Below are 26,017 nucleotides of genomic sequence, written 5' to 3'. Positions count from 1 at the left end.
TTTTGGCTGCCATTCCCCGGCTCCTGATCACATGACCCTCATCGGTCATGTGATCATAGCCAGTGAATGGCAGCAGAAAGTGTATGGCTGTGATGCATGGAGGAGAACCACAGTGCTCGAGCAGGTAAACATTACTCCACTACCTGTGCTACTCTGCATATTTTTTTTATTTATTTATTTTTTATACGGCTGCATTCCTACTATGGACCTTTTTTATCTGTTCCCTGAACGAAAAGGTATTGTACACATGCAATTTAGGGCCGAGTACTGTACAAATGTGGTTTGGCAGTAGCTGCATGGGCTAATTTTTAGGGTGAAAAGAACTTTGGGGTGGGGGTCCCCTGTATTGCGGTAGTTACATTTATACGTTATGATGCTCTATTTCTAAGCCTAGGGGGCAAAAACAGGTAAATATTTGATAAAACTGTACAGTGAGATACTGGTAACTGGTGTAGTAAGCTTGACTACCTGTCTAAATGTGCTATTTAAAGGTGGATGTCTTGATAAGATAATACATTCAGTCTATTCTCTGGGTTCTGATCGGCGCAATCATATTTCAATAAAGGATTTTTTAATCTTCTTGATCTCAGATCTTCCATTATTTATCTACAAAGACATGTGGTAACCTTCAATGAAGTTTGCCTTAAATCTTTGCAGTGTATATAGGTAATCTGCACAGAGAGTTACTGTAACTAAAAAGTATTTTTTTCCCCACAGCTTATTTCCTCACATGTTCTCAAGGGCATACATTAACTTTAAAAGTCAAGAGGACATTGTCTTGTTTAGAGATCGTTTTGATGGCTATGTGTTCATTGATCATAGAGGTAAGGTAACTGGGATCATATTTGCATTGTAATGTCTTTTATTCTCATGAACTTTCATCACATAATGTGTATTACTGATGCAGGTCAGGAATATCCAGCAGTTGTGGAATTTGCACCGTTTCAAAAAGTGGCTAAGAAGAAAAGTAAGAAAAAAGACTCCAAAACTGGGACTATAGATGAAGGTAAAAACCATAGACCACATGCAGCAGAACTGCAGTATGACTGACAATGGGCTAAAATTATGAAGCTTTGCTGAATACGGAAGTGTTTTTCAAAAAAACTTGGGTAAATACCGAGTGTACACATTCACAACAGTTTTCTTGGAAACACTGAATGTGGTAAAGGTGTCCTTTTAAAAAAAAACAAATTTTTTTTTTATTTCAGACAGTGGTTAGCAAAAGTATTTGGCCCCCATGTTTGTGGCAGTAATGTGACAAAATGTGGAAAACTTCAAGGGGACTGAATACTTTTGCAAACCACTGTAAATGACCGTACCAATTTTGTTCATAAAATGTTATTTCAAATTCACAAAGCATAAAAGAGGTACATCGAACCGGAAATCCCAAATGAAACTACTGCCACACTACACCTTTACTTAGGCCTCGTTCACCTCATTCAGTGCAGATGGCTGTGCGATCGGAATGCATCGAGTCCGATCGCACGCCATCTGCGCTACTGTGTGCTGAGCTTCAGATCCCATTCACTACAATGAATGGGATCTGCGCTGAGATTCCCGAACATGCATGCAGCAGTGTGATAGCACATCGCACTGCTACGCAGTGCATATGATGGGAACAGTAGAAGAGCTGTATTGGCTGCTGTCCTTGCTTGTGACCATATTTTAAAGGCACTTGTATTGACCTGAAGAAATGGGCTGAGACCCGTGAAACACGTTGTCCTTTTAATCGTGCTGAATAAATAATGTAATCTTTTTACATTAACCCTGTGGTTTGGGCTCTTCCATCTGGAGTGGTAAAGACACTTCCCTCCCCTCTTACATTTTTTTTGTTTCATCACATTACCTATCTTTGGACGCCCCCCGAGCACTATGCACCTGAACATTTATACAAAGAAAAAAATGCATTGGTCAAATAAATAATGACTTTTGCTTTATTTTAATGACCAAAATTTGGGAAATCACTACATTATAATGAACACCTACCAAACACTCTGCATTCAAGTTTCTTTTTATTGAGAATGCCAGCTTCTCATGCGGAGATGTTTTTTTTTTTTCATAAGCACCATTCGTCCCATTGTCTCAACGTCAGGTTAATCTCTTTTCCCTTTGCACTGCTTGTTGCAGCCTGCAGAACACCAGTATTTGTTTGTTCAGCAGCATTAACCCTCCCCAGTTCCTCCAACCCAAAGGTGGGGAGTCTGATGTTACCACAGCACAGGAAAGAAAAACCTTGCAAAAAGATATAAATGCTTAGCCACATTGCATTCCTGGATATTTACCCTTTAAAGAGTACCTGAGATAGGGCAGGGAAAAAAAATTACTGGGGCTTCCTCCAGCCTCCTCTAGCTAGATCGCTTCCTTGCCGTCCTCCTCCGCCACCTGGATTATCCGCAACTGGCCCTGGAAAATCCTCCAGGCAGAGCCAGTCAGCGCACACCGACTGCACACAGCGTCCGGCCCCAGCACAGTAGTACTGCGCAGGCTCAGAACGCTCCTGGTGATGGGAGCACATGGCCAGGCCGCACATGCGCAGTTGGCTGCAGACCGGAGCACTTTTTTAGGGCCAAGACGGCTGAGCAATCAGGCTGGAGGGAGCTGGAAGAAGCTCTGGACTGCATGTCTGAAGGGATCAGCTCTGATTGCTGGGATGACTGTTCAGGGGGGCCCTGATCCTATACAGATGCATTCCTAGACGGTCAGACCGATACATCTGCACAGCATTGGGTATCACTACAGACGGCAGTCATTAGAATTGTGCACAAATCTTAAGGCCAAGTACAGATGACACATGGGGTTCAAAGGCTAAGAAGAGGTTTATTTATATATTCATTATCTAGAACATTCTAAATGAATTGGGCATAAAATGTTTTGTAAAGAAATTTGTTTTTGCTGTTCCAGTTTATCGATCTTCCTCTTCTCTTCATCTGCCTGAAGCATTCCCTTTTTGGTCATGTGGGGAATGCTTTGTTGACTGAAGTCACATCTCTCTACTGACTGTCTTGGCTGTCACTTTCTAGTTGGTGATAATATTAATCCCAGTGTTCTCCCAAGAGACTTTTTTTTTTTTTTTTTCCAGCTGGGTGGCATGAAAAAGTAACCAAGTGAGGCACGACAGGGGAATGCATGGCTGGTGCAACTCTGCTTACAACAGAGGCAGAGGAGAAGACAAGCCAATGACAGCCGTGTGTGCTCTCCAAAATTAGCCGGGTGGAGCACAGGGCTAAAAGAGCCAGAGGAGAACACTGATCTGCACCACCCTGTAAAAAATCAACTTTATTTACATTTTCTAAAATAACAGCACTCAAAAAAATAAAATGTTTCAGAAGCATGTGCCGGGTCTAAATAGTAACGCACAGTGTTTCGGACTTATAAAGCTCTTTTCACTAAGGTCAGTTTGGTAAAATCATTTTAGTTGGTGAGAAGCAGGGCTGTGTGGCTCTCCCTATTGGCTGCCTGGCTTTCCCTAAAGCCTGTCTGTCAAATCTACCGAACAGAGAGAGCATTTAAAGAGTGACATATTGGCTGCTATGAGCTGGAGAAAAATACCGAACACTTTAGCCCAGTTTACCGAATGCAGAAATCTTTGGGAATTGCAATTTCTTGACATTTCCTGAGGCATTTACCGCACAAGTCTGTAATTTACCTCACTAGTCGGTAATATTAATTTTCTGTTCGTAATCGGTTTAGTCAATTATAATTTGGGAAGGTGATTGGTAAAATCAGCTGTTTTCAGCATTACCGAATGTGTTAATGCTTAGTGAATAGAGCCCATAGTTCTTTACAAACTGCCATGAACACACTGCACGGCATGCAGTAGGAAGGCATGGCTTCATTATGACTCCCTGTGTTGGGGGGTGGGGGGCTGGCAGCTGAAGGTTGCTGAGAGATGTAGACAAATGAATACATACAGCAGGTACTTCGCTTTAAGAGGAACTTTACCAAAATATATTAGGGGAAATAATGCCATAAACCAGTACATTGCAATTTGAGAAGTTAAAATATAGAAGATTGATCAAAAAAATGATTGATACTTGTGTAATTTGTTCATGTTCTTTGTTTGTTCCACCACGAGCCTGCAGGAAATCATCTTTACTTCTGGCAGACACAGGGAAAAAATGGACAGCACCAACTGCTATTATCTGTAAATACACCTACTAACAATGTGATAGGCTAAAAGGTTATATATGTTACAGCCAGAACCCGAAGTCTGGCCACTAGCCGTGTCCGTCTCACTGCGGCCAATGTTCAAAATTAATTGAATCCCGGCGGCTCAGTTCCTCTCCCCCTGGCTTTGGCTGCTCCTGCTGCCTCCCTCCTATCGGCTTCTGGCAGCCGGGGACACATGCAATGCAGCCAGAGTCGTTCATCGCGCCGGCAAGGCAGGGATTCGTGCCGTTCGTTCCTGCAGAGCAGATGCTGGCAGAAGCAATGTCTGCTGTGTTCCCACTCTGCTACCCTGCCACTACGAACGACTCTGGCTGCATTGCATGTGTCCCTGGCTGCCAGAAGCCAGTAGAATAGGAGGGGTCAGGGGGAGAAGCCAGAGCCGGTGCACAGGAACGGAGCTGCCAGGAATTCATTTATTTTTTGCATTGGCCGCAGTGCGACGGCCACTTCTAGTTTTGACCGGCCAGAACCCGAAGTGGCCAGACTTCGAGTTCTGGCCGTAACGTATACATACAGCCGTTATTTCCCACAATGCAACGAGGTTCACAGACCTGATTCTGTAAGGGCCATGGTCAAGACATCACACTGGGTGGGAATTCACCACAAATCAGCCACACAGACCCCTCTGATCTATTCTAGAGAATACTGTAGATCATCTCTCAGCTGTGTCAGAAAGGGTGAACATTTCTTGTGGAAAAAAGAGTATTGGTTACTTATTGGGATGCAGTTCAATCCTGGATTCAAGTTCCTCTTTAAGAACGTTTGTATGCATAATTCATTTAAAATGTAATTCTTTGAAATGCATGTAAAGTCTTGTGCCTTATTGAAGGCTCCAATCATAGAGCTATCTTGGGTTTACTTTTTTTTTTTCTTCTTCTTTTTAAAGATCCTGAATATAAAAAGTTCTTGGAGTCCTACAGTGTGGATGACGAGAAGCTGACCTCCACACCGGAGACTTTGCTGGAAGAAATAGAAGCTAGAAATAAAGAAATGATAGGTAATGTAACACATGTTAATCATGAAATGCGGGTATTCCTTTCCATTGCACAGGCTGTCCAAGCAATATTCACACAACGGAAGAACATTGTCAATTAAACGCTCTTCAGTCTAAACTCTACAGTGTTCTTGCTTTGGGAAGGGGAAAAAAAAGGCTTGCTTTTTGAATACAGAGTTTCCAGCATGTCATGCCTGACTAGCAGCTTTCAGAGTTACTAACCAGGAACTGGTAATTCAAATGTTCTGACTTAAAGTGACACTGAAGCAGAAAAAAAGTATGATTGAAAGAATTGTATGTGTAGTATGGATAATTAATAGAATATTAGTAGCAAAGAAAAGTCAAATTTTTATTTTCAGTTCTATAGCTTTTTTTTTTTTTTATTATCATTAATAAAGATAGCTAGATAGATAGATAGATAGATAGATAGATAGATAGATAGATAGATAGATAGATAGATAGATAGATAGATAGATAGATAGAAAGATTTGCCACAATGTGGCAAAATGATCAATTCCTTCCTGATGGGAATCAATTCAGAGAGTAATTCATTCCACACAGCATATATATTTTTCCATTTGGTCGTGTGTTATGTGGTTTTACAGCATTATTTCCAGCACAGTACAGTGTTTCTAGTGTTTCTCTTGTGAACATACAATAAATGTCATGATACCAGTGCTGGTCTTTTACTAAAAATACTTTACTTTTCTACCTTTTGTCTTCTTATAGCCAAGAAGATTACTCCACTATTAAGCTTTTTAAAAAACCGACAGGTAAGTATTTTTGTCTTCCTCCTCATGGTGGTATTGTTTGTACAAGTATGCAAGTAGTATTTCCTAAGGTGATCATAGAAAAAGAATCACTTCTACAAACTATTGGCAAACTATTGGCAATCCCTTTGATGCATTATATTCCCTTTCTATGGGAGCTGCTGGGACTGTTTTAACATCTTTAAATATTGCATTTTTGCATCTCTTTGCATTATTTGTTTTATTTTATACAGATAGGCTTACCTACACAGCTGTGATTGGGGATAATACTGTTAACATTCTCCTACCCTATCACACCTATATTATGCTGATCAGCTTGTATTCTGCCAGGGTGAAGTGTCTGATCACTACCTGTGCATTCTAGCTGGGATGTTTTACTAGACTAGTGTACAAAAGCCCACAGCACAACAAGGAGTTGGTAATATCCAGGAATCTTTATTGGCACATCCCAGAAGAGCTTGTAAAGATCCAGACCAGGTATGATCGCCTCCGGAGGCGCTCATACCTGGTCTGGATCTTTCCAAGCTCCACATATTGCCTGATGAAGCGGGATGTAACCCGTGAAACACGTTGACTACTCTGGAGTCTATTTGAATAAAGATATTTTTCAATGAATAACTGATCGTGTGTCTACTTGAGGGAGGTAAGTCCACCACTTCCTCCCCCCTTTTAAACGTGTTTTAACAATTTTATCCTTATCTGGCACCTCCATTTTGTTTAATCTGAGTGTCCACCCTTGGTGGGATGTTACCCCCTTTCTTTTACTTCTATGGAGAGCGACATTTTTAACCCAAGTGGGGTCAGGTTTATTCTCCCCAACTGCCTACTGAGTGGTTACCAGAGGTAACCCACCTTTGTGAGTATATTGTGAGTATATTCTCATATATTTACCAATTGGTTTGACATACTGCACTATTGGGGCTCTCGATCTGCTTTGTTTTTCAAATCCCAGAAGACAGGTACAGTAACTGACACATTTCAGACAAGGGGTCTTTAGTCATAGCTTTTGTTTTAATAGTCTCCCACCAGTAAACACTTGAAGTCTGGTTATGGTGGGCATACACTATTAGATTTTTGGTAGATCATATCTTCCCAACATTGACCATTTACCTGATTCTCACTGTGCACTACTAGACTTTCAGATTTTAGCAGGCTAAAATCAGATCAAATATCAGGTGGAATGCTGCTGTTAAAACATCTAATAGGGTGTGGCTACCTTATGCTGGGCATACACGGTTAGATTTGTCTTATCAATCGAGCCGCTGATGGCTCGATTGATCATTTCCGACGCGCCTGATACCCCGACTGCTCGATACCGGCGGCCAGAACAAAATAATAAACGAGCGGAAGATAAGAAGCCGCCTGCGGGGACGAGCGGGGATCGATCCGGGCGCCCGCGGGGACGTACAAACGTACCGTGTATTCCCAGCATTAAAGAGGACATGAACTCTTGGACAGGCACCTTGTATGTATTTAGAGAGTTTAGCCTGCCTAAATTCCCCCCCCCCCCTCATTTGTGACTAATCACAACAGTAATTTGATCTCTCTGCTGTGTCAGCTGGCTTCCTTAGCAGATAAGCTAATTTGTAAACACAGGATGTTAACTCCATGTCTGCTTCCCTGAAAGCAGGAAGTAGACACAATGCAGATTTATTGCAGGGTTTGTATCAGTTGTAATAAATGTTATTATGCTGTTTGTCTTTTAGAGTAGAGAGGAAGTTCTGAGTACAAGTCTGCTTTAAGACACTTGCGCAAGCTAGGAGATACAGAGGTTTGGCAGACACCCCAATTCAATACCAGCTGTAATTGTTTCAGTTGTAATTCTGATGTATGTACAGGCCTTCAACTGTGTAATGTGTCCATCTAAACATGAGCAACAAGCTTTTTATCATGGTGGACTATTTTTGGTCTATTGCTTTTGTCCTCAGGCTTCTGTATTTACAATATTGATTTTTCAATTGCGCTCCCCGCCTTTCCCTCTCCCCTCACAGATGCTACATGTACATATAGACAGATTAAACAATGCTAATGGAGTGCACTACCCCTTCCCAATGTCCAATTCCTAGTATGGAAGTCCTAATTAACACGTCCTCTATTACTGCTCCAGAGGGTTCACCCATTAAGGGCAGATTCACATATGCAAAAGGAAAAAAAGAGACAAAAAAAAAATATCATAGTGCGATCCATTTATATCAATATCACACAGGGACCATCACCCTATGGGGCTCGGTTGTGCAAGTTCTATTATGGGGTCACCTCTGTGTCTGCGACTATTGACCAACAAGTGGCACGCTCACCTTGCTGCCAGGCTGCCCAGCCCTACAGACAGCAACTGCGTTTAGAGGGTAAACCGACTTCCTTCCAGTGGTAATGGTACATCCAATCTCAAATAAAGCAATAAGATGACATCATAGTGCAAGCATGCTTGTAACACAACTAGATTCTCATGAGAAATAGAACTCTATTGATCTCCTGCTCACCCTTTACTGCTGCTGCCCACACTCACAGACAGCTGTCCACGCTTTATGGGTGTGCAGTCTTAAACCCAGTATTCCAAGTATATTCCACCTCCACAGTCTCATGTACGAATATCGGGCATAATCTACAAACTGAAAGGCTTCCAATAGTGTAAAATCCACGGTTTATTATATAAAAACAAGAGATATACTCACAAACATCAAAGTAAAAAGCGCATGTAAATTTAAAATGATCAGGGGACGCCTCCTCCTGCTGCTGGTCGCTTCCTTTCCAGGCTCGGCCCCTTCTGTATTTCTCAATTCCCCTCTCCCATCTCTATAGGAAGGTTATGCAGCAAGAATTACCACTACCTGGATTCACACTGTCAGCTGAACTGATCACAAGCTATCATTTAACCAGACAAAGGTCCTCTGTCTGTACAAAGCTTCAGCCATGTACCAGTTGTTTGCTGAGTAACCACTGATGACACATGTATACATAATGAGAGATTCAGGTGTAATAAAGGACACACGCACACACTTTTGCAAATCATTCATTTTAGCAATTTTGATGCTTAGAATACAGTTTCTTTTATTTGTATTATAATCCTCCATAACTTTATATATTTCAGAGACTGCGGGATGAAAAGCGTGAAGAAAGGCGAAGGAGAGAGTTGGAGCGGAAAAGGCAACGTGAAGAAGAAAGAAGGAAATGGAAGGAGGATGAGAGGCGGAAAAGGAAAGATGCAGAGAAACAAAAGAAGTATGAAAAAAACTCTGAAAAAGAAGCAGACAGATCAAAGGATGAGCCTAAAATTAAGGTATCCTCTCATTTAGTATAGTACTCCATAACATCTAGGAAATGCTGAAGAATGCATAGATCCACCACCAGGGTTTTATTACTACCTGTGTCCTCATTGAGAACTCCTCCTTCTTACCTAGTAATACAATTACTAGGTAACACGTAGTGGTGTTGATACAGGGATTTTAACTGATTGCCATCTGGAGTCGGGAAGGATTTTTTTCCCCCTTCTGGGGGCTAATCGGGCCATGCCTTGTTTTTTTTTTTTTTTTTTTTCCTTCCTCTGGATCAACAGGGATATGTGAGGGAGCAGGCTGGTGTTGTACCTTATGTTCTGGATGAACTCGATGGACGGATGTTGTCTTTTTATTTTTTTTCAACCTATATAACCTTAACTATCATCACCACTGGTAGTATTTTTAGCAATAACTATTAGTTAGGTTTAGTTCCGCTAAACTGATTTTTTTTTTTTTTTTTAGTGCCGCATAAACCCGGCCTAAGACTTAATTCAGACTGGACAGCAACAGTCAAGTCTGTGTCTCATTGCACTGGTTCTGCACGTTAGAAGTGGTCAACGGCACGTCATTGATAACTGTTAGTTGCACAGAGGTCTTGAACCGCATTAATTTTGAACTAGGTACCATATGACTAATTTGATAAAGCTTCCTCAGATTTCGGATTATTCAGACGAGGATAGGATTAGCCATAGTTATAAAGAAAATGTAGCTAGGCTGCAAAATGGATTTCTGAATAAAAGATCAGCTCATACCTCAAAGCTGGGTACGCCGGTATGATGAATATCACTTGGCAGGGATCGGGACTCGTTCCCTTGGTCAACAGTTCTGACCAAGTTCTGCACTGGCGTGTTGTTAGTGTAGAGGCTAGTAATGCGTTCTATTGCCATGGAGAGGAAGGAAGACAAACAGAGCGGAACATGACAGAGCGGGGAGGGAGAGAACAGTGCCCTTGGCCAATGCATTAATGGGGACTCAGGGGCTGCTTTGCACCTGCTAGATTCTTGGCCAAGTGTACAGCCCATCTGCACACTTAATTCTGTGTCAGTGTGGTCTGGTAGAGACAGAGAAAAGAATTAGGAATGTTTTGAAATGCTTAATTTATTAAATTATTTTTATTTTTTCTTTGAAATGGAGCTGATGCAGTTGACTAATACATTTATAAATTGATAATAATAATCTACGAAGGGAACCTATATCATAAATCTGTTTCACCTTTTAAGTTGAATTACTGAAATAAATGGACTTTTGCATGATATTCTAATTTTTTGACTTTCATTTGTAAGTGTTCAGGTGCCCATTAATGATGCACTCTTTATTGTTCAAGAATCCCACTTCTTTGTAATATGATGAACTACCTAATGGATCCATCCAAAGCATATTCACTCAGTTTACCTTCTACATAGATTTGGAAAATCAAGTGCATCATTACTAGGCACCTTTAGAGTGTGCATTTTACCACTACCATTAGTTTAGATGTGTGTATGTGTATATATATATATATATATATATATATATATATATATATATATATATATATATATATATATATATATATATATATATATATATATATATATATATATATATATATATATATATATATATATATATATATATATGTGTATATGTGTATGTGTGTGTGTGTGTATGTATGTAAGAATTTTCTTATTTTCATGACTATGAACATTGTAGATTCACACTACAGGGATCCAAACTATGAATCAACACACGTGGAAGTATAGTACATAACCAAAAAGTGTGAAACAACTGAAAATATGTCATATTCTAGGTTCTTCAAAGTAGCCACCTTTTGCTTTGATTATTGCTTTGCATACTCTTGGCATTCTCTTGATGAGCTTCAAGAGGTAGTCACCTGAAATGGTTTTCACTTCGCAGGTGTGCCCTGTCAGGGATTTCTTGCCTTTTAAATGTGGTTGGGACCATCAGTTACGTTGTGGAGAAGTCAGGTGGATACACAGCTGATAGTCCTACTGAATAGACTGTTATAGGGCAGCACAGTGGCATAGTGGTTAGCGCTCTTGCCTTGCATCGCTGGGTCTCCGGTTCAAATCCCAGCAAGGTCAACATCTGCAAGGAGTTTGTATGTTCTCCTCGTGTCTGTGTGGGTTTCCTCCTGGCACTCTGGTTTCCTCCCACATCCCAAAAACATACAGATAAGTTAATTGGCTTCCCCCTAAAGTGGCCCTAGACTACAATACATACACTACACGATACATACATAGACATATGACTATGGTAGGGACTAGATTGTGAGCTCCTTCGAGGGACAGTTAATGACAAGACTATATGTACTATGTACAGCGCTGCAGAAGATGTCAGCGCTATATAAATACTAAATAATAATAATAATAATAATTATGGCAAGAAAAAAGCAGCTAAGTAAAGAAAAACGAGTGGCCATCATTACTTTAAGAAATGAAGGTCAGTCCGAAAAATTGGGAAAACTTTGAAAGTGTCCCCTAGTGCAGTCTCAAAAACCATCAAACGCTACAAAGAAACTGGCTCAAATGCGGACCACCCCAGGAAAGGAAGACCAAGAGTCACCTCTGCTGCGGAGGAGGAGTTCATCCGAGTCCCCAGCCTCAGAAATCGCAGGTTAACAGCAGCTCAGATTAGAGACCAGGTCAATGGCATACAGAGTTCTAGCAGCAGACACATCTCTAGAACAACTGTTAAGAGGAGACTGTGTGAATCAAGCCTTCATGGTAGAATATCTTCTAGGAACCCACTGCTAAGGACAGGCAACAAGCAGAAGAGACTTTTTTGGGGCTAGAGAACACAAGGAATGGATATTAGACCAGTGGAAATCTATGCTTTGGTCTGATGAGTCCAAATTTGAGATTTTTGGTTCCAACCACCGTGTCTTTGTGCGACACAGAAAAGGTTAACGGGTGGTCTCTACATGCCTGGTTCCCACCATGAAGCATGGAGGAGGAGGTGTGATGATGTGGGGGTGCTTTGCTGGTGACACTGTTGGGGATTTATTCAAAATTGAAGGCATACTGAACCAGCATGGCTAAAACAGCATCTTGCAGCGGCATGCTATTCCATCCGGTTTGCGTTTAGTTGGACCATCATTTATTTTTCAACAGGACAATGACCCCAAACACACCTCCAGGCTGTGTAAGGGCTATTTGACAAGGAAGGAGAGTGATGGGGTGCTGCGCCAGATGACCTGGCCTCCACAGTCACCAGACCTGAACCCAATCGAGATGGTTTGGGGTGAGCTGGACTGCAGAGTGAAGGCAAAAGGGCCAACAAGTGCTAAGCATCTCTGGGAACTTCTTCAAGACTGTTGGAATACCATTTCAGGTGACTACCTCTTGAAGCTCATCAAGAGAATGCCAAGAGTGTGCAAAGCAGTAATCAAAGCAAAAGGTAGCTACTTTGAAGAACCTAGAATATGACATTTTCAGTTGTTTCACACTTTTTGGTTATGTACTATATACTTCCACATGTGTTAATTCCTAGTTTGGATGCCTTCAGGGTGAATCTACAAAGTTCATAGTCATGAAAATAAAGAAAACTCTTTGAATATATATATATATATATATATATATATATATATATATATATATATATATATATATATATATATATATATATATATATATATATATATATATTCTCAGTTAAGTTGTCCGACAGTACCCTCTAATGACTGAGCAGGGAATAACAATGAAAATCTGAATTTTACCTGTGGCTTCCTCCAGCACAATTTAGTCTGCAAGGTCCCTCTGGGTCTCTTCCGTGGTCTCGCTGGCGGCTTCGTTAAGTGCATGACTGCTCATGCGTGGCCTGTCCTCGCTCTCGGCTCGATCACGCGCCTGTCACAGTAAGCACCCTGCGTGTATGTGTGGTTCAGATTTCCACTTTAATCCTCTGCTCGGGGTCCCTTTTTAATGTTTCCAGTGCACAAACAAAATATCTTCTTTGTATTTATATTCAAGTTGTAAATCATCCAAGCCTTTAAGCATTACAATTGCTGTCTCCTATTTCCTGGCTGATGTCCAATTGCTCTGCTTTTGTTTTTTGTGCCTGGTTCAAACTCCTATGCTGGGAATACACAATGCGTTTTTTCAGTCGATTTACCGTTCGATCGTGTTTCGATTCTCTTATCTTTTCTTATCAATTTCCATTCAATTCTATCGGAAATCGAGCGGTAAAACGATCGAAAGTGAGATTGGACGTGTCGGAAATTATCTGTCGAACCATCTATCTGCCTAAAAAAAACACATGGTGTATTCCCAGCATTACAATGCTTTAGTTAGTGTCTGATTGTTAGTTTACCAGATAAATTCTTCTTTCAAAGCTGCTTCGTAAACCAGAAAAAGATGATGAACATGAATCTGAGAAGAAGTTTAAGCCTCGGAAAGAGAAAGATGTGGCACGTGAAGATCGCAGCTCTGCTGGGAAGAGAACAGATGGTGATGCTGGAGAGGACAAGATTAAACGGTATGGTGGGACATGACAGTGAAGAGTAGCAGTGCTGGGTACATACAAGAGTCTATATATTGATTCTTACATTCACTTAAAGGGAACCTTAACTGAACTGAAAGCGTTTCACTTACCTGGGGCTTCTACCAGCCCTCTGCAGCCACCTTGTGCCTGAGCCGTCACAGAATGATCCTCCGGTCCCCCGCAGCTGTTGAATGTAGTTTTCGGCGACTCAGCCAAGTGGATGGCAACTGCGCCTGTGCAGCTTTGCCCTTGGGCATAATCGAGCTCCTGCCGCCGAGAGTGTCCTGCGCATGCGCAGTAGGTGAAAATCTCCTACTGCGCATGCCAAGGACGCTCCTGGGGACAGGAGTGTGATTGAAGATGCGCGGCCGAAGCCGCGCAGTGGCCATTGGCTGACCCATTCGCTGAAATGAAACTCAGCTGCTGCGTGGAACAGTAGAATAATTCCATGACAGCGTGGACGCTGAGGCTACGGGGGGGCTGGTAGAAGCTCCAGGTAAGTGAAACTTTTTTTTTTATATTTAGTTTAGGTTCCCTTTAAGAATAACCTCATGTCTTTTATTGTGGCCCTAGAGAAAGGGGGCTCAGAAGTGGGGAAATGATCTAGGGAATGATCAGGACCTTTCTAGTGTTGTGTATCATGGGACTCAGTGACGCGTACCCTGGAGCTGACAAACCCACCTGGTGGAGGGAGTATCTTGCCTTCATTAGTTTCTAGTGGATGAATCTTGCTCAGTGCCCTCTTTCTTCAGCCTGCATTTGTGTTGAGGTGCCCATACCCTTACCTATTTATGAATTGATTCCCCCTCATGATCACCCAATCATAAGCCAAAATCAACTGAAATTATGGATTGGTCCAGACACTACATTTTGGTGGAACTGGGTCAGCGGAGTGGTGGTATGGAATTGCCTGAGGCCTCAAAGCAAGTGAGCCCCCCAGGTCTTCCCCAAGCTATAGGGCTCCATGCAGAGTATTAGAGGCCGCACTCTTCCTCTGCATTTGAGTACATTCATGCCAATGGGTCACAGAAGGGCCATCGGGGAGATGTAGGTGGAAGGAAACCAGAGGAAGCATACCAGCCGGACAGGGAGTGGTGAGTGCCATACACTGCGAGCAATCTACAGGGCCACTGTGACAATAGCAAGTTTTTACTACTTTTTTGTAGCGTGTTTATGTAGCGCTGACATCTTCCACATCGCTTTTTTAGAGTATATATATATACTTGTCACTAACAAAGGGACGCACACTGTAATCCCTAACACAGCCATAGGACACCGACACGGGGAGAACTTACAAACTCCGTGCAGACAGTGCCCTTGATCGCACAAGACCTTTGGTGAATATTGACCTCTGCCCTTCCTTCCCCAAAAAAAGAAATGGTTTCTTAAATTCCAAATTTTGTTTACATTTCTTGACTATACTGTAGAGAGAAATGTAGAGAACTGCTTCAGAAGTTTGGAATGTGATGCCAGAGATGATGCTATGGCCTTGTCATCAGGTTCATAGAGGTCACTCTGATTCACACACAGATGCAGCATTCAATGTATAGATGAAAAGGGAAATCCAGTTAATGAGATTTTGTGTGATCATAGTGGTCACTGTCTATATTATATTTTATTATCATTTATTCTACATATACTTGGTCTCTCTTGTCTAGTTCACCTGGGGTAACCCTAACCCCCAGAATATGTGCAGCCATTTATCCCCCCCCCCCCCTTACCCCATAACATGTGTGGTCACTGTGACCCCCTCTCACCCATGCAGAGTAGTACAGTGATGCGTTGTGTTTTACCTCCTCCAGTGCCGGGTCTGATCCATCCTTCACTTCTCCAATTGCCTGAAGCCACTCACCTCCATCTTGGACCCAAACCGTCATGCAACATTGTGGACCAGGCATTCTCCTGATACTTTTTTAGATATTTATAAGTCTGCAGGCCAATTCCATTTCCTGAAGAAGTGACACAAAATGTGTTACTGGAATTGTGGAGCTCCGTGTGGAAGTGTCATTCAATCCTATGGATATTTTTATATGTTAATACCCTCTAGGGGGCACTTCAGTGGATTTATTTCACTTTTTCCAAAACTTAAAGGGCAACTGTAACAAGAGGGATAGGGAGGCCACCATATTTATTTCCTTTTAAACCATACCAGTTGCCTGGCAGGCCTGCTAAGCTATTTGGCTGCAGTAGTGTCTGAATCACCCACCAGAAACAAGGATGCAGCTAATCTTGTCAGATCTGACAATAATGTCAGAAACACCTGATCTGCTGCATGCTTGTTCAGGGTTTATGGCTAAAAGTATTAGTACTCTCGTTCCAGTTGCCCTTTAAGGGTGATTTCACTGCTGTCAAGGTGATTTACTTGTAATACGGTGTCGTGGGATTGTACAGTATTTTGGACACCAGCTTGCATTGTTTTTAATGCTTTACTAGACCTATGGTCTTTTATTGCTTCTGTAAATAAATGTTAAGTTTTAATTCTTTTGAATGTATGTGCAAAATGATTTCCTCAATATTATAACACATGGTTCCCCTTTATAAATACCGGTACTTTATTCACCTACATAATTGTAATTCTTAGGCAATGGATATTCCCATTGTTACTTGAGCCCAAGTATGATTAGATTAATTTGCAACTGAGAATTGTGGCTCACTATTATAGATTTTCCAAGTAGTAGAACCTGTCGTTTTTTTTTTTTCCTCACATACAGTATGGACATCAAGTTCTGAAAACAATTATATCCATTAGGAATCCATTTGCGGTTATAGAGTAAATTATGCAGTTGTGTGCTTTAAGTAAACCAGAGATAGGCTATTTAAAATATTTATACTTACCCGGGCTTCCTCCAGTCCCATGAGCACAGGTGTGTCCCTCGCCCGTCCTCCCGAGTGCCTCTGTTCTCCTGCTATCGGTCCCGGTGATTTGGCACAGTCACGCCAGTCGGCTCTTCTGCGCATACGGCACTCTTCTGCGCAACTGGCGAGACTAAGCCAGATTACCAGGACCTATACCAGGAGAACAGAGGCACTCTGGAGGACGGCAAGGCACTCGGGTGCTCATGGGGCTGGAGGAAGCCCCGAGTAAGTATAAAATCTTTTAGTAAGCCCATCTCAGGTACACTTTAAAGGATAGCCGAGGTAAAATAAAACATTTTAAAGGACAACTGTATTGAGAGGTATATGGAGGCTGCCATATTTATTTCCTTTTAAACAATACCAGTTGCCTGGTAGTTCTGCAGAACTATTTGGCTGCAGTAGTGTTTGAATCACACCAGAAACAAGCATGCAGTTAATCGTGTCAGATCTGACAATGTCAAAACCACCTGATCTGCTACATGCTTGTTCAGGGGCTATGGCAAAAAGTATTAGAGGCAGAGGACCAGCAAGGTAACTAGTATTGCTTAGAAGGAAATAAATATGGCAGCCTCCATCCTTGTAAAGCTTGTCAACAAATTACCCCCATTAGCTGCTTTATTATGGAATAATTTGGATTCAATTGATTTCGATTCCTGAGGCATTAATTCTACTCCACAGCCCTCATCCACTTTACACTGTAGTTTATCTAAATTTGTAATGGTTTAAAGGTGACATTGTGTTATTACCACAGATTACTGAAGCTTTATCTAAAGGTGGTCATACATCAGGTGACTTGGCAGCCGATCGACCATCCGATTATTATAATTAAATGAAAATGTGCTGCCAAGTGCGTGCCCGATCAACGATGCGACCAATTTCAGGCTGAAATTGGTCACATTAATCGTTTGGACATGCTGCATGATGGGACATCGTGGTCGGTCCGGCGCGCGGTGAGTGATATTAGGACGAGCGACAAAATTCCTGGTGCTGTTCCCCTCATGCAGGGGTGTCCACACTTTTTCGGGTCGCGAGCTACTTTGAAATTAGTATAGGTGCCCAGTACATTAAGCAAATATAGGTGCCCTGTATAGATGGCTAATTATAGGTGGTTAGTATAGGTTCCCAGTACATGTAGCAAGTGAAGGTGCCCAGTACATATAACTAAATATGGGTGCCCAATAAGTACAGTAATCACTTCGCTCCTTCCAGTTCCAGCGTTTGTGTCTGCAACCCGGTCTCCCCTCCTTCAGCCGAGGCTCCTTCAACACGGAGGGCGGACAAGACAGCGGCTGTTTGTTCCGGCGGGTGTCAGATGTGGCTGCATCCCATCAGATTTTGCTACCACTGCTCGCGGCCAATCAGGGAAGGGATGGGGAGGGGAGATGCGTGGCTGAACGGAGAGGGCCTCCCCTTTAGCCGCGCATCTCCCCTCCCCACTCCTTCCCTGATTAGCCGTGAGTAGTGGCAGCAAAATCTGATGGGATGCGGCCAAACAGCCACCATCTACAGCAGCCTGCTGCCAAATTTGATGGGGCGCGGCCGCAATCTACCCATCAGTCGGTTGCGATCTACTGGTAGATCGCGATCGACCTATTGGGTAGCCCTGCCCTAATGTATGTGCATTTATACATTACCTGTCTTGCGTTGCGGTGCCCATCCGTCTTCCGATCTGCTGCTCTCCATTACACTTCCCATACACGCTGTGCTGGCAGCATCGATGTCAGTCTGTTGTTACCAATGTCACAATTGGGCGATGGAGGTGCCCAAAAAGTATAAAATAATTAAAAACCATTTCAAAATGAGAGGTATGGTTGGCTTACCTGTCCCGTGGGTTTCAATGCAGCCAAAGCAGTAAATACAACTTAATTGAGAGTTCATGAGTTTATTGCACAAAGTAGGGTCAGACAATGCATTTCAGAGGCATTTCCTGCTTCATCAGGTCAATAATTAATAACCACAACAGAGTTAGACACAGCCATGAGCCTTGACCAACCCATCCCCAGATCACCATCAATGTGTTACTTTCAGCTAAATCGGTGCGTGCTCATCATGCTTTCCTATCCTCATGTATCACAGCCATATGCTAGGTCTTCCTCCATAGTCAATACAGAGGAAAAGAGGACTGCTCCCCTGGCTCCAGCGCTCACTGACTACACCCAACTGCATACTTCAGAAACCCCAGTGCAAGTTTTACATTACTGTCTGCAAGCCCTTGTCCCTCTCAGCACATCTTCAGGCAGTTCTCCCAGCCGTGTATGTTACTAACCTACTTTCTAAAGCTCTGCCCAGTAACACTGAATATTCCTACAGCACTGTCCCCATGGCAACATGCATTACCCCTCCAGCACCGCCGACACTCTCTTGGTTCTCACTGCTACTAGCCTCCATGTAATGGGAATGGGTGATCACCATGTTAGATATGGAAAAAGAGGACTTCTTTGCCAGCCCTTACAACACCCATTTTAGAAATCGGCATAGTAATCTGGCCACAGACTATTTACAATGATTCTGTAATGAGATGGTTAATGACGTTGGCATATTTTCATTTTTGAACGATGTCAGATGATTGTCCTGCAATTTTTTTCCCCTCAAAAGCTGGCCATTCACTTGTTGATTCTTACTGTTAATATCTGGCAATTTCATCATTAGTTTGAATCTGCTAGAAATTGATGCCCCAACATGCCGGACTGAATTTTCAGCCCAAAATCAATTGAATCAGTTACTTGTATCAGACAGAAGATATGATTCCGACATCATTAGATCCAAATGATTGTCAGGACAGCCTGGTATCTGACATTGCTTAGAAGGAAATTATTATGGCTTCCTTTATGTCCCTCTCCATACAAGATTACTTTAATGCCTGCAGTTCTGCCCACACAAATCCCAATGCAATCTGTGCTAACAACCCTGGAGAAACAAGAAAAGCCATTTTGGCCATGGTGCACAATTTTGCAAATGGACTGCTGTTCTATATCTTGACATCTATCAAAAGCAATTTTTAAGCCAACTCTATACTAATGTTATTAGCCCATAGTACTGGAGCCATATGCATACAAATGGGAACATAATATGCATGTGGCACACCTACTTTGTGTATGACACTATCCATTCAGACAGATACACCCAACGGGATCTTGCTACTTTATGGTATTTAAAGAAAGATGTGTAATTTTCATATGCACCATACAGACTTTAGATTGTAATAAACATATAATAATGGTCCAAAAAAATGAGTAGGGGCTGCAATTAGAGCTCTGTATGTTAGCTTCCACTGAAACGCATAGAATTATGAATATTTATTTGGACTTATAACATGCCGGCATTAAGTGTAATTTCTACATCCATTTGTGACTTCTGTGACCATAGCTCATACCCTGAACAAGCAGGCATGGCAAGGAACTGCAAAGAAACCCTCTTTCTGAGTCTGTGAGGAAACAAATTGCCGTGTTTACTAACGAAAAGCAGCTATTATGCATAAAATCTCCACTTTCTTAGGCCCAGTTCACACTTGCATTGAGGTGACAAACCGATCCGTGAAAACTGATCTGATCACCGGTCGATCGGATCAGTTTTCACTCCGTTTCCGTTCCGCTGCTTCTGTTCCATTTCCCAGACCCCCACCCCCAAAGTGTATGTTTCAATTTAGAACGGTCTGTTTCTTCACTAGTGTGAAGAAACATTCAGCTTCCTCATTGCCCCCCAATGGAGCGCTTCAGAACCAAAGTTGCGGTCCGTTCAGCGGATCGTGTGGAACAGATCCGTTTGAACAGACGGATGTGAATGGATCCATAGGTTAACATTGGATCTGTCCTCTAGATTGTAAGCCTTTGGGCAGGGTCCTCCTCCTTTTGTGTCCTACCTGATCATGCGCCTCCATTACTGTGCACCCATGCTATGCATTTGAGTGAACCTAACTTGCCTAATCTCCATGCTCCCATCCAGTGACTGACTAAGCATTACCTTGTACTCATACTGTGCTGTGTGATCTGGTTTTCTTGTATTCCTGTATTGTCATATTGCTGTTTGTCACCCTTAAATATTGTCTGTAACCTAAATTAATGTCCAGCGCTGCATAATATGTTGGCACTTTATAAATACAATAAATAATAATAATCTGTTCCGATCCGGGAACGGGACGTGTTTTTACTGATGTGAACCAGGCCTAATTATCAGAAATCTGAATTATTACTTTGGTATTAGATTACTGGAAAGCAGCTAGTGCTGAAAGTCAACCTCTTTTATACCTGCACTATAATGTTATAGGTTCTCTTTTGTGTCTCAGGGGTGAAGATGAGTATGTGAAAGAATACAGAGAAAAAGACTATCGTGATAAAGATTATGAGCAAGAACGGCGAGCAAGAAGAGAGAAGGAGAAGCAGCAATATGAGGAAGATCGGAGAAAACAGAGAGACCGTTACGAGAAAGACCGATGTTTCCGGAGAAGAGAGGATGACTACAAGAGAGAACGTGAAGTAGTCCGAGAGAGGACAAGGAAGGAGGTTAGCGACAGTCAGCAAAGCATTGACAAGGCTGAGCGCCAGTCCCGAGAGGAGAAGAAAGAAGATGCCGCCAAGAGAGATCGCATTAGGAACAAGGTGAGATGCTGCCTCCTAGGTTCTATTAAAGTCAAACTGAAGGTGGAAAATAGCTCTGATTATTGGGAGTATAACAGCCTTCTTCCAGGTCGTTACATTTTTGCTAAGCGCACATAGTAATAGATGCTACTGCACTGTCTCCTCAGTGGAAAATGCTACATAGGTAAGTCATTCTGCCATAATGATGTAAACAGTCCAACCCTTTAAATGTGCCATTTCTCAATATATATAAACCTTAAGATGGCCATACATCACTTGATCTATGGCCCGATCCGAATCTGATCAAAAAGGGATATATTGCCTGGCCACAAACTACACAGCAAATTCCTATGAATTTCAGCATAAAAACTATTGGAAATAGTCCTCATGCCACCACCTGCCGGGCCACATCATAAGTGTTTGGCGTCATAGAGAGTGTGATGTCACAACTTGTGCCAGTGACACGGGGAACAGGTAATCGTGGTTACTCCAGAATCGGGCCGGCTGAGAGGTGAGCATGGGGTGAGACGCACTTGGGGAACACCAGTCGGGGCTCTGTCGGTCGGCGGGATATTGAACACAGTTACCGACATGTACCCAATCGTGCCCTTGTGAGATTTTGCCAGCAGAAATGTGTCATGTTGGATTTTATTTTTTAGTCTGCACTGGAAGGATGTGAGCTGTAATGTGATTCTTTGCTATGTAGGCTGAGGTTCCTTGCTTTGGGGAGATGTGTGATTGGTTTTTTGCTTAGTAACACTCGGAAAGGATTCAGATCTGCCTTTAACGACCAATCAAATTCTTTTAATATCTTATGCTGGTAAAAAACATGAAAGCTTCTGTCTGCTTTTCAGCAACACGTATCAATCTGTAACCTTGATGTGCTGATAAAAAGTGGACAGAAGCGCACTAAGGGCTCGTTTCCATATAGCGCCCTTTCATGCGCATTTATGGAAACAATCACAGGGACAGCAGACAGTGCATAGACTGCACTGTCTGCCATTTCCAATCATGCCTAACGATTCAGCGATGAATTCCAGCGCATGGTTTGCTGCATTTCGGGGCGATTCAGCCTGCGATCCCATTCAGTATAATGAATGGGATCACAAGCTCCGCCCCCCACCGGCGTATGACACGCAACGCAGAGCTGCACAGCTTTGCATTAAAATGGAAACGAGCCATTAGTGTGAATGAAGGGAGTTTATTTTTTTTCCCCTATGAGACTGTTTTTAGGATTTTAGAATGTAACTTCAGTGAGCAGAGAAAAAGCCAGGATGCTGATAATTTCCCTAGAGTCATCAGAGGGAATTTATCAGTGAGCATTGTCACATAACAGATCTCCATTAGAACAAGGATACTAATCTGTGTGTTTTATTTATTGTTCAAGGTAAATGTTTGATTTCTGTGAGCTTGATCTATGTAATGTATTTTGCTTGTTTTACATGTGGAAATGACCATACATCAGACGATGTATGGGCGGATCAGCCAAGAGGCAGATTTATCTAAGATCAAATCTGATAAGAGAGAGATCTTTTGCTTGCCCAGACACTGCAGGCCGATTTCCGATCAATTTGAAATCAATCAGGAATCGGCCTTGTGACGCCGCATCTGCTGGCCTGACGCTGTTCCCCCTAATGATAAATGCACACACACACCCATACCCACCCCGCAGCGCACTATACTTTACTTCTCCGCCGCATACACGCTCTCCATGTGGTTGCCGGCGTATAAGTGGGTGTTACTCCGGCATCCTCGTGGGGCACGTGTATGCAAATTGTGGTGGAGTCTGGAGCCAGCGGCGGATGCAGACAGGTAATGTATTGTGCATCAGAGAATACATTTAACATTGGGGATAGTGCCGGAGGGTTTGTCTCTCTTCCCGATATTACCACCACGCACCCGATCGACCACAACTAATCGACATCTTGCAGCATGTCTGATCGACATGTCCGACTCAAAATTGGCCGCATTGTTGATCGGGCATGCATTTAGCGGCACCAGTTTTCATCCGATATTGCGGTGTTCCCCAACCCAGTCCTCAAGGCCCACCAACAGTGCATGTTTTGTGGAAATCCACAGAGCTCTGCTGAGACACTAATTACCTCACCTGTGAATGTTTGTGGTTTCCTGCAAAACCTGCACTGTTGGTGGGCCTTGAGGACAGGGTTGGGGAACTCTGCGATATCGGACATTTGATTGACATCCAAGTCGCTAGATGTATACATTAGTGTCATACATATAATGTTTAGTTCCACTTTAAATCCATATTATTGGCATGGACATATCCACATATTTAATGACAATCTTTCGTCAAGATCCATGCATGATAAAAAACATATACTTCTCGTATCCTGAAGGCACAATATAGAGGAGGTAGGGGTGCGGAGGCAGGTCGACGATCGTAACGATCATTGACCTGCCTCCGCTCCTCTACCTGCTCTTCAGTATTTTGTGCCTTCAGGATACGATACAATAAGTATATGTTTTTTATCATGCCTGGATTTTAACGAAGATTGTCATTAAAGATGTGGAAGTTTTAAGCATATCAGTGTGTTGCTCCTGGATACCTTTCTTCTTTGAGTACACTACATGTGGATCTGTTATTATCTGGATGTTGCACCGCTTAAAAAGTATTGATTAGTAATATCAGGCAAAACTATTGGTGTGCACTCACTCTTTTCTCTTTTGTGCATCATTGTGCCAGTAGCAACCTTCCAAACATATAAAGGGCTGGAACTAAACAGCAACCAACTGCTGAAAAAAACCTGCCTTATTACATTGCTCTGGGATTTGGGACTCCTAGGGGAATCCGAACATGCATGCACTTTCAACATGCATGGCTTTAACTGGCATGGGACAGCACAGTGACATAACAGTGAAAGCAGTATTGAAGCAATGTAGGTGTATATGTGTGTGTATATAATTTAGTTTTTGACCTCACAGGACAGACCTGCAATGCAGCTGTACCAGCCAGGGGCAAGGAGTCGAAGCCGATTAACACAATGTGATGAAAGCCCAGTCAAATCTAATGACCATTCTACTGAGAAGCAAGAGGGTGAGACCAGTGACCAACACAAAGGCGAGTAAAGAGCTGGAAGAAGTGGAGTGTCCTGCCCATAGTGACAACCAAAGATAACAAACTCTGCAATCCAGAAGTGCCTTCAGAGAGAAGGAGTCGGGAGCAGGCAGGGGATATCCCTAGAGATGTGGTCCATCTGTGGGGGGTTTACAACACAGAGTTTGGCTAAGAATCCACCATGGATTTGCACAGCAGCAAGGCTGCTGGCAGAATGTCTTGTCCGTAATGCTGTAGTGGTGATAGTGAGAGACAGCATGGTGGAAGTCTCCAGTTTACAATATCTTGTCTTGTGGCCTTAATGAAACACGAGTCCTCCATTCCGGTATTGGCAGAAGGTTATGACAGAAGAGTATTTTTGAATGTTATTTCAGCCCAGTATTACATAGGCTGTTTCCATAGAGCTTGCCCTGTATTTCAGTTTTGCAGTGTAGATGTTGAAGATTTCTTGCTTCGTGTTACTTTCAGAAGACCTGAATAATTGCTGCTGTACAACGCTAAAAAGACTCAAAACAACGCTGTAATTTTTGGTTTTTCCTAATTATTTTCATACAGATGTTTATTATAAGAGAAGTCTACATTGGCAGATTCTCAAACTTGTGACAGCTTATTTTATCATGTCTGGATCATATAAAGAGTTAAATATCCTCTTAAAGAAATGTAACGTAAATGTTTTCTTAACTTTTTTCTATTGAAAATAAAAGAATACTTTCACTCTTCATTGTGTCGTTACTAAACGGAACTGTGCAAAATAAACCAAAGTTTACTAAATTATCAGGATCTACAAGATTTTCAGCTTTGGGTGGATACGTGGTAAAGATATCAGGTGAACTTAATTGTGAAGGATATGGTGACCACAGGATCTGTATTCTGCCCATCAAGTCTATGAGGTCCTCCATAAGCACTGGGCTTTTTTACTGGTATATTCTAGAAGATAAAGATTTCAAGATATATTATCACCTTTGCCTAGGATCACATAGAGGAGTCTTAGGGTGGTCACACACCATACAATTTTTTAAATATCTGTTCAATTCAAGAATAGCAATACATTTTTCTGACTGATTGGTCATATTTTTGAAATGTTACAATGTACCACACACGTTACATTTTTCCCCAATTATGATACAAATGATTGGAAACTGAGAAAATTGTCCCTCAACCATGGTTGAAGTTGAACATGAGAGGAATTGTGGTGCCTAATAAGCATCACTAGCTACTTGGAGTGGGTCGCCGCCTGATAAGGGTCATAACGGCATTTCGGTAGTTGTTTTTGCTGAGGGGTGCCTTGAAAAAATTTCACAGCCATCAAGGGTGCCCTCACCCAAAAAAGTCTGGTGACCATGCACTCGTGAATATCTAAGGATTCTTCTTAAGGTGAACAAAACTTTCCCGTCAGAACTCGACCCTCCAAAGTGCATAGTAGTGTTTTTATTGCATTTCAATAGCAGTGGTACAACAGCAAAACAACAGCATGACGTTTCGGGCAAAGGCCCTTTCTCAAATGCAGAAGCAAGTTAAAGTCCTGTGTTCCAGATTAAAGGAAACAGGGAACCCAGCATCAAAGGTCCTCTAGTTGGTTCAGGGCTGATGGAAAATGGGAGAACTGCTCCTCCCTGCATGCACCTTTGTTTTATTCAAGCTAGTTTTGGGGTGGGACCAATCACAGTCCATCTTCTTGGAGGGAGATTTTAGGTTTAATCTGTAGAATGCTGTAATACAAAAATGATGAATACCATATTTGTGCTGATAACAGATTTATACACAGTGGATCCAGGGGATTCCACAGAGACCAAGGACCAATGGTCTAGCCCAATTAGTTG

The 26,017-nt window shown here is 42.3% G+C and overlaps 1 protein-coding gene across 1 annotated transcript in view; it reads left to right on the top strand.

The window, feature by feature from the left end:
• UPF3B (UPF3B regulator of nonsense mediated mRNA decay) overlaps positions 1 to 24,862 on the top strand; it is a 35,755-nt gene extending 10,893 nt beyond the window's left edge. Inside the window, exons 3-10 of the mRNA XM_068251100.1 lie at positions 718 to 824; positions 908 to 1,006; positions 5,057 to 5,167; positions 5,894 to 5,937; positions 9,023 to 9,211; positions 13,543 to 13,685; positions 20,830 to 21,142; positions 24,065 to 24,862. Coding sequence (XP_068107201.1) covers positions 718 to 824; positions 908 to 1,006; positions 5,057 to 5,167; positions 5,894 to 5,937; positions 9,023 to 9,211; positions 13,543 to 13,685; positions 20,830 to 21,142; positions 24,065 to 24,208 — 1,150 coding nt within the window. The 3' untranslated portion in view covers positions 24,209 to 24,862. The remainder of the gene's footprint in view (positions 1 to 717; positions 825 to 907; positions 1,007 to 5,056; positions 5,168 to 5,893; positions 5,938 to 9,022; positions 9,212 to 13,542; positions 13,686 to 20,829; positions 21,143 to 24,064) is intronic.
• Positions 24,863 to 26,017: the final 1,155 nt, after the last annotated feature.

Source organism: Hyperolius riggenbachi, chromosome 8, assembly GCF_040937935.1.
Source record: "Hyperolius riggenbachi isolate aHypRig1 chromosome 8, aHypRig1.pri, whole genome shotgun sequence".
NCBI lineage: Eukaryota > Metazoa > Chordata > Amphibia > Anura > Hyperoliidae > Hyperolius > Hyperolius riggenbachi.
The sequence above is the reverse complement of the archived record's forward strand: the minus strand, read 5'-3'. Positions and strand labels throughout refer to the sequence as shown.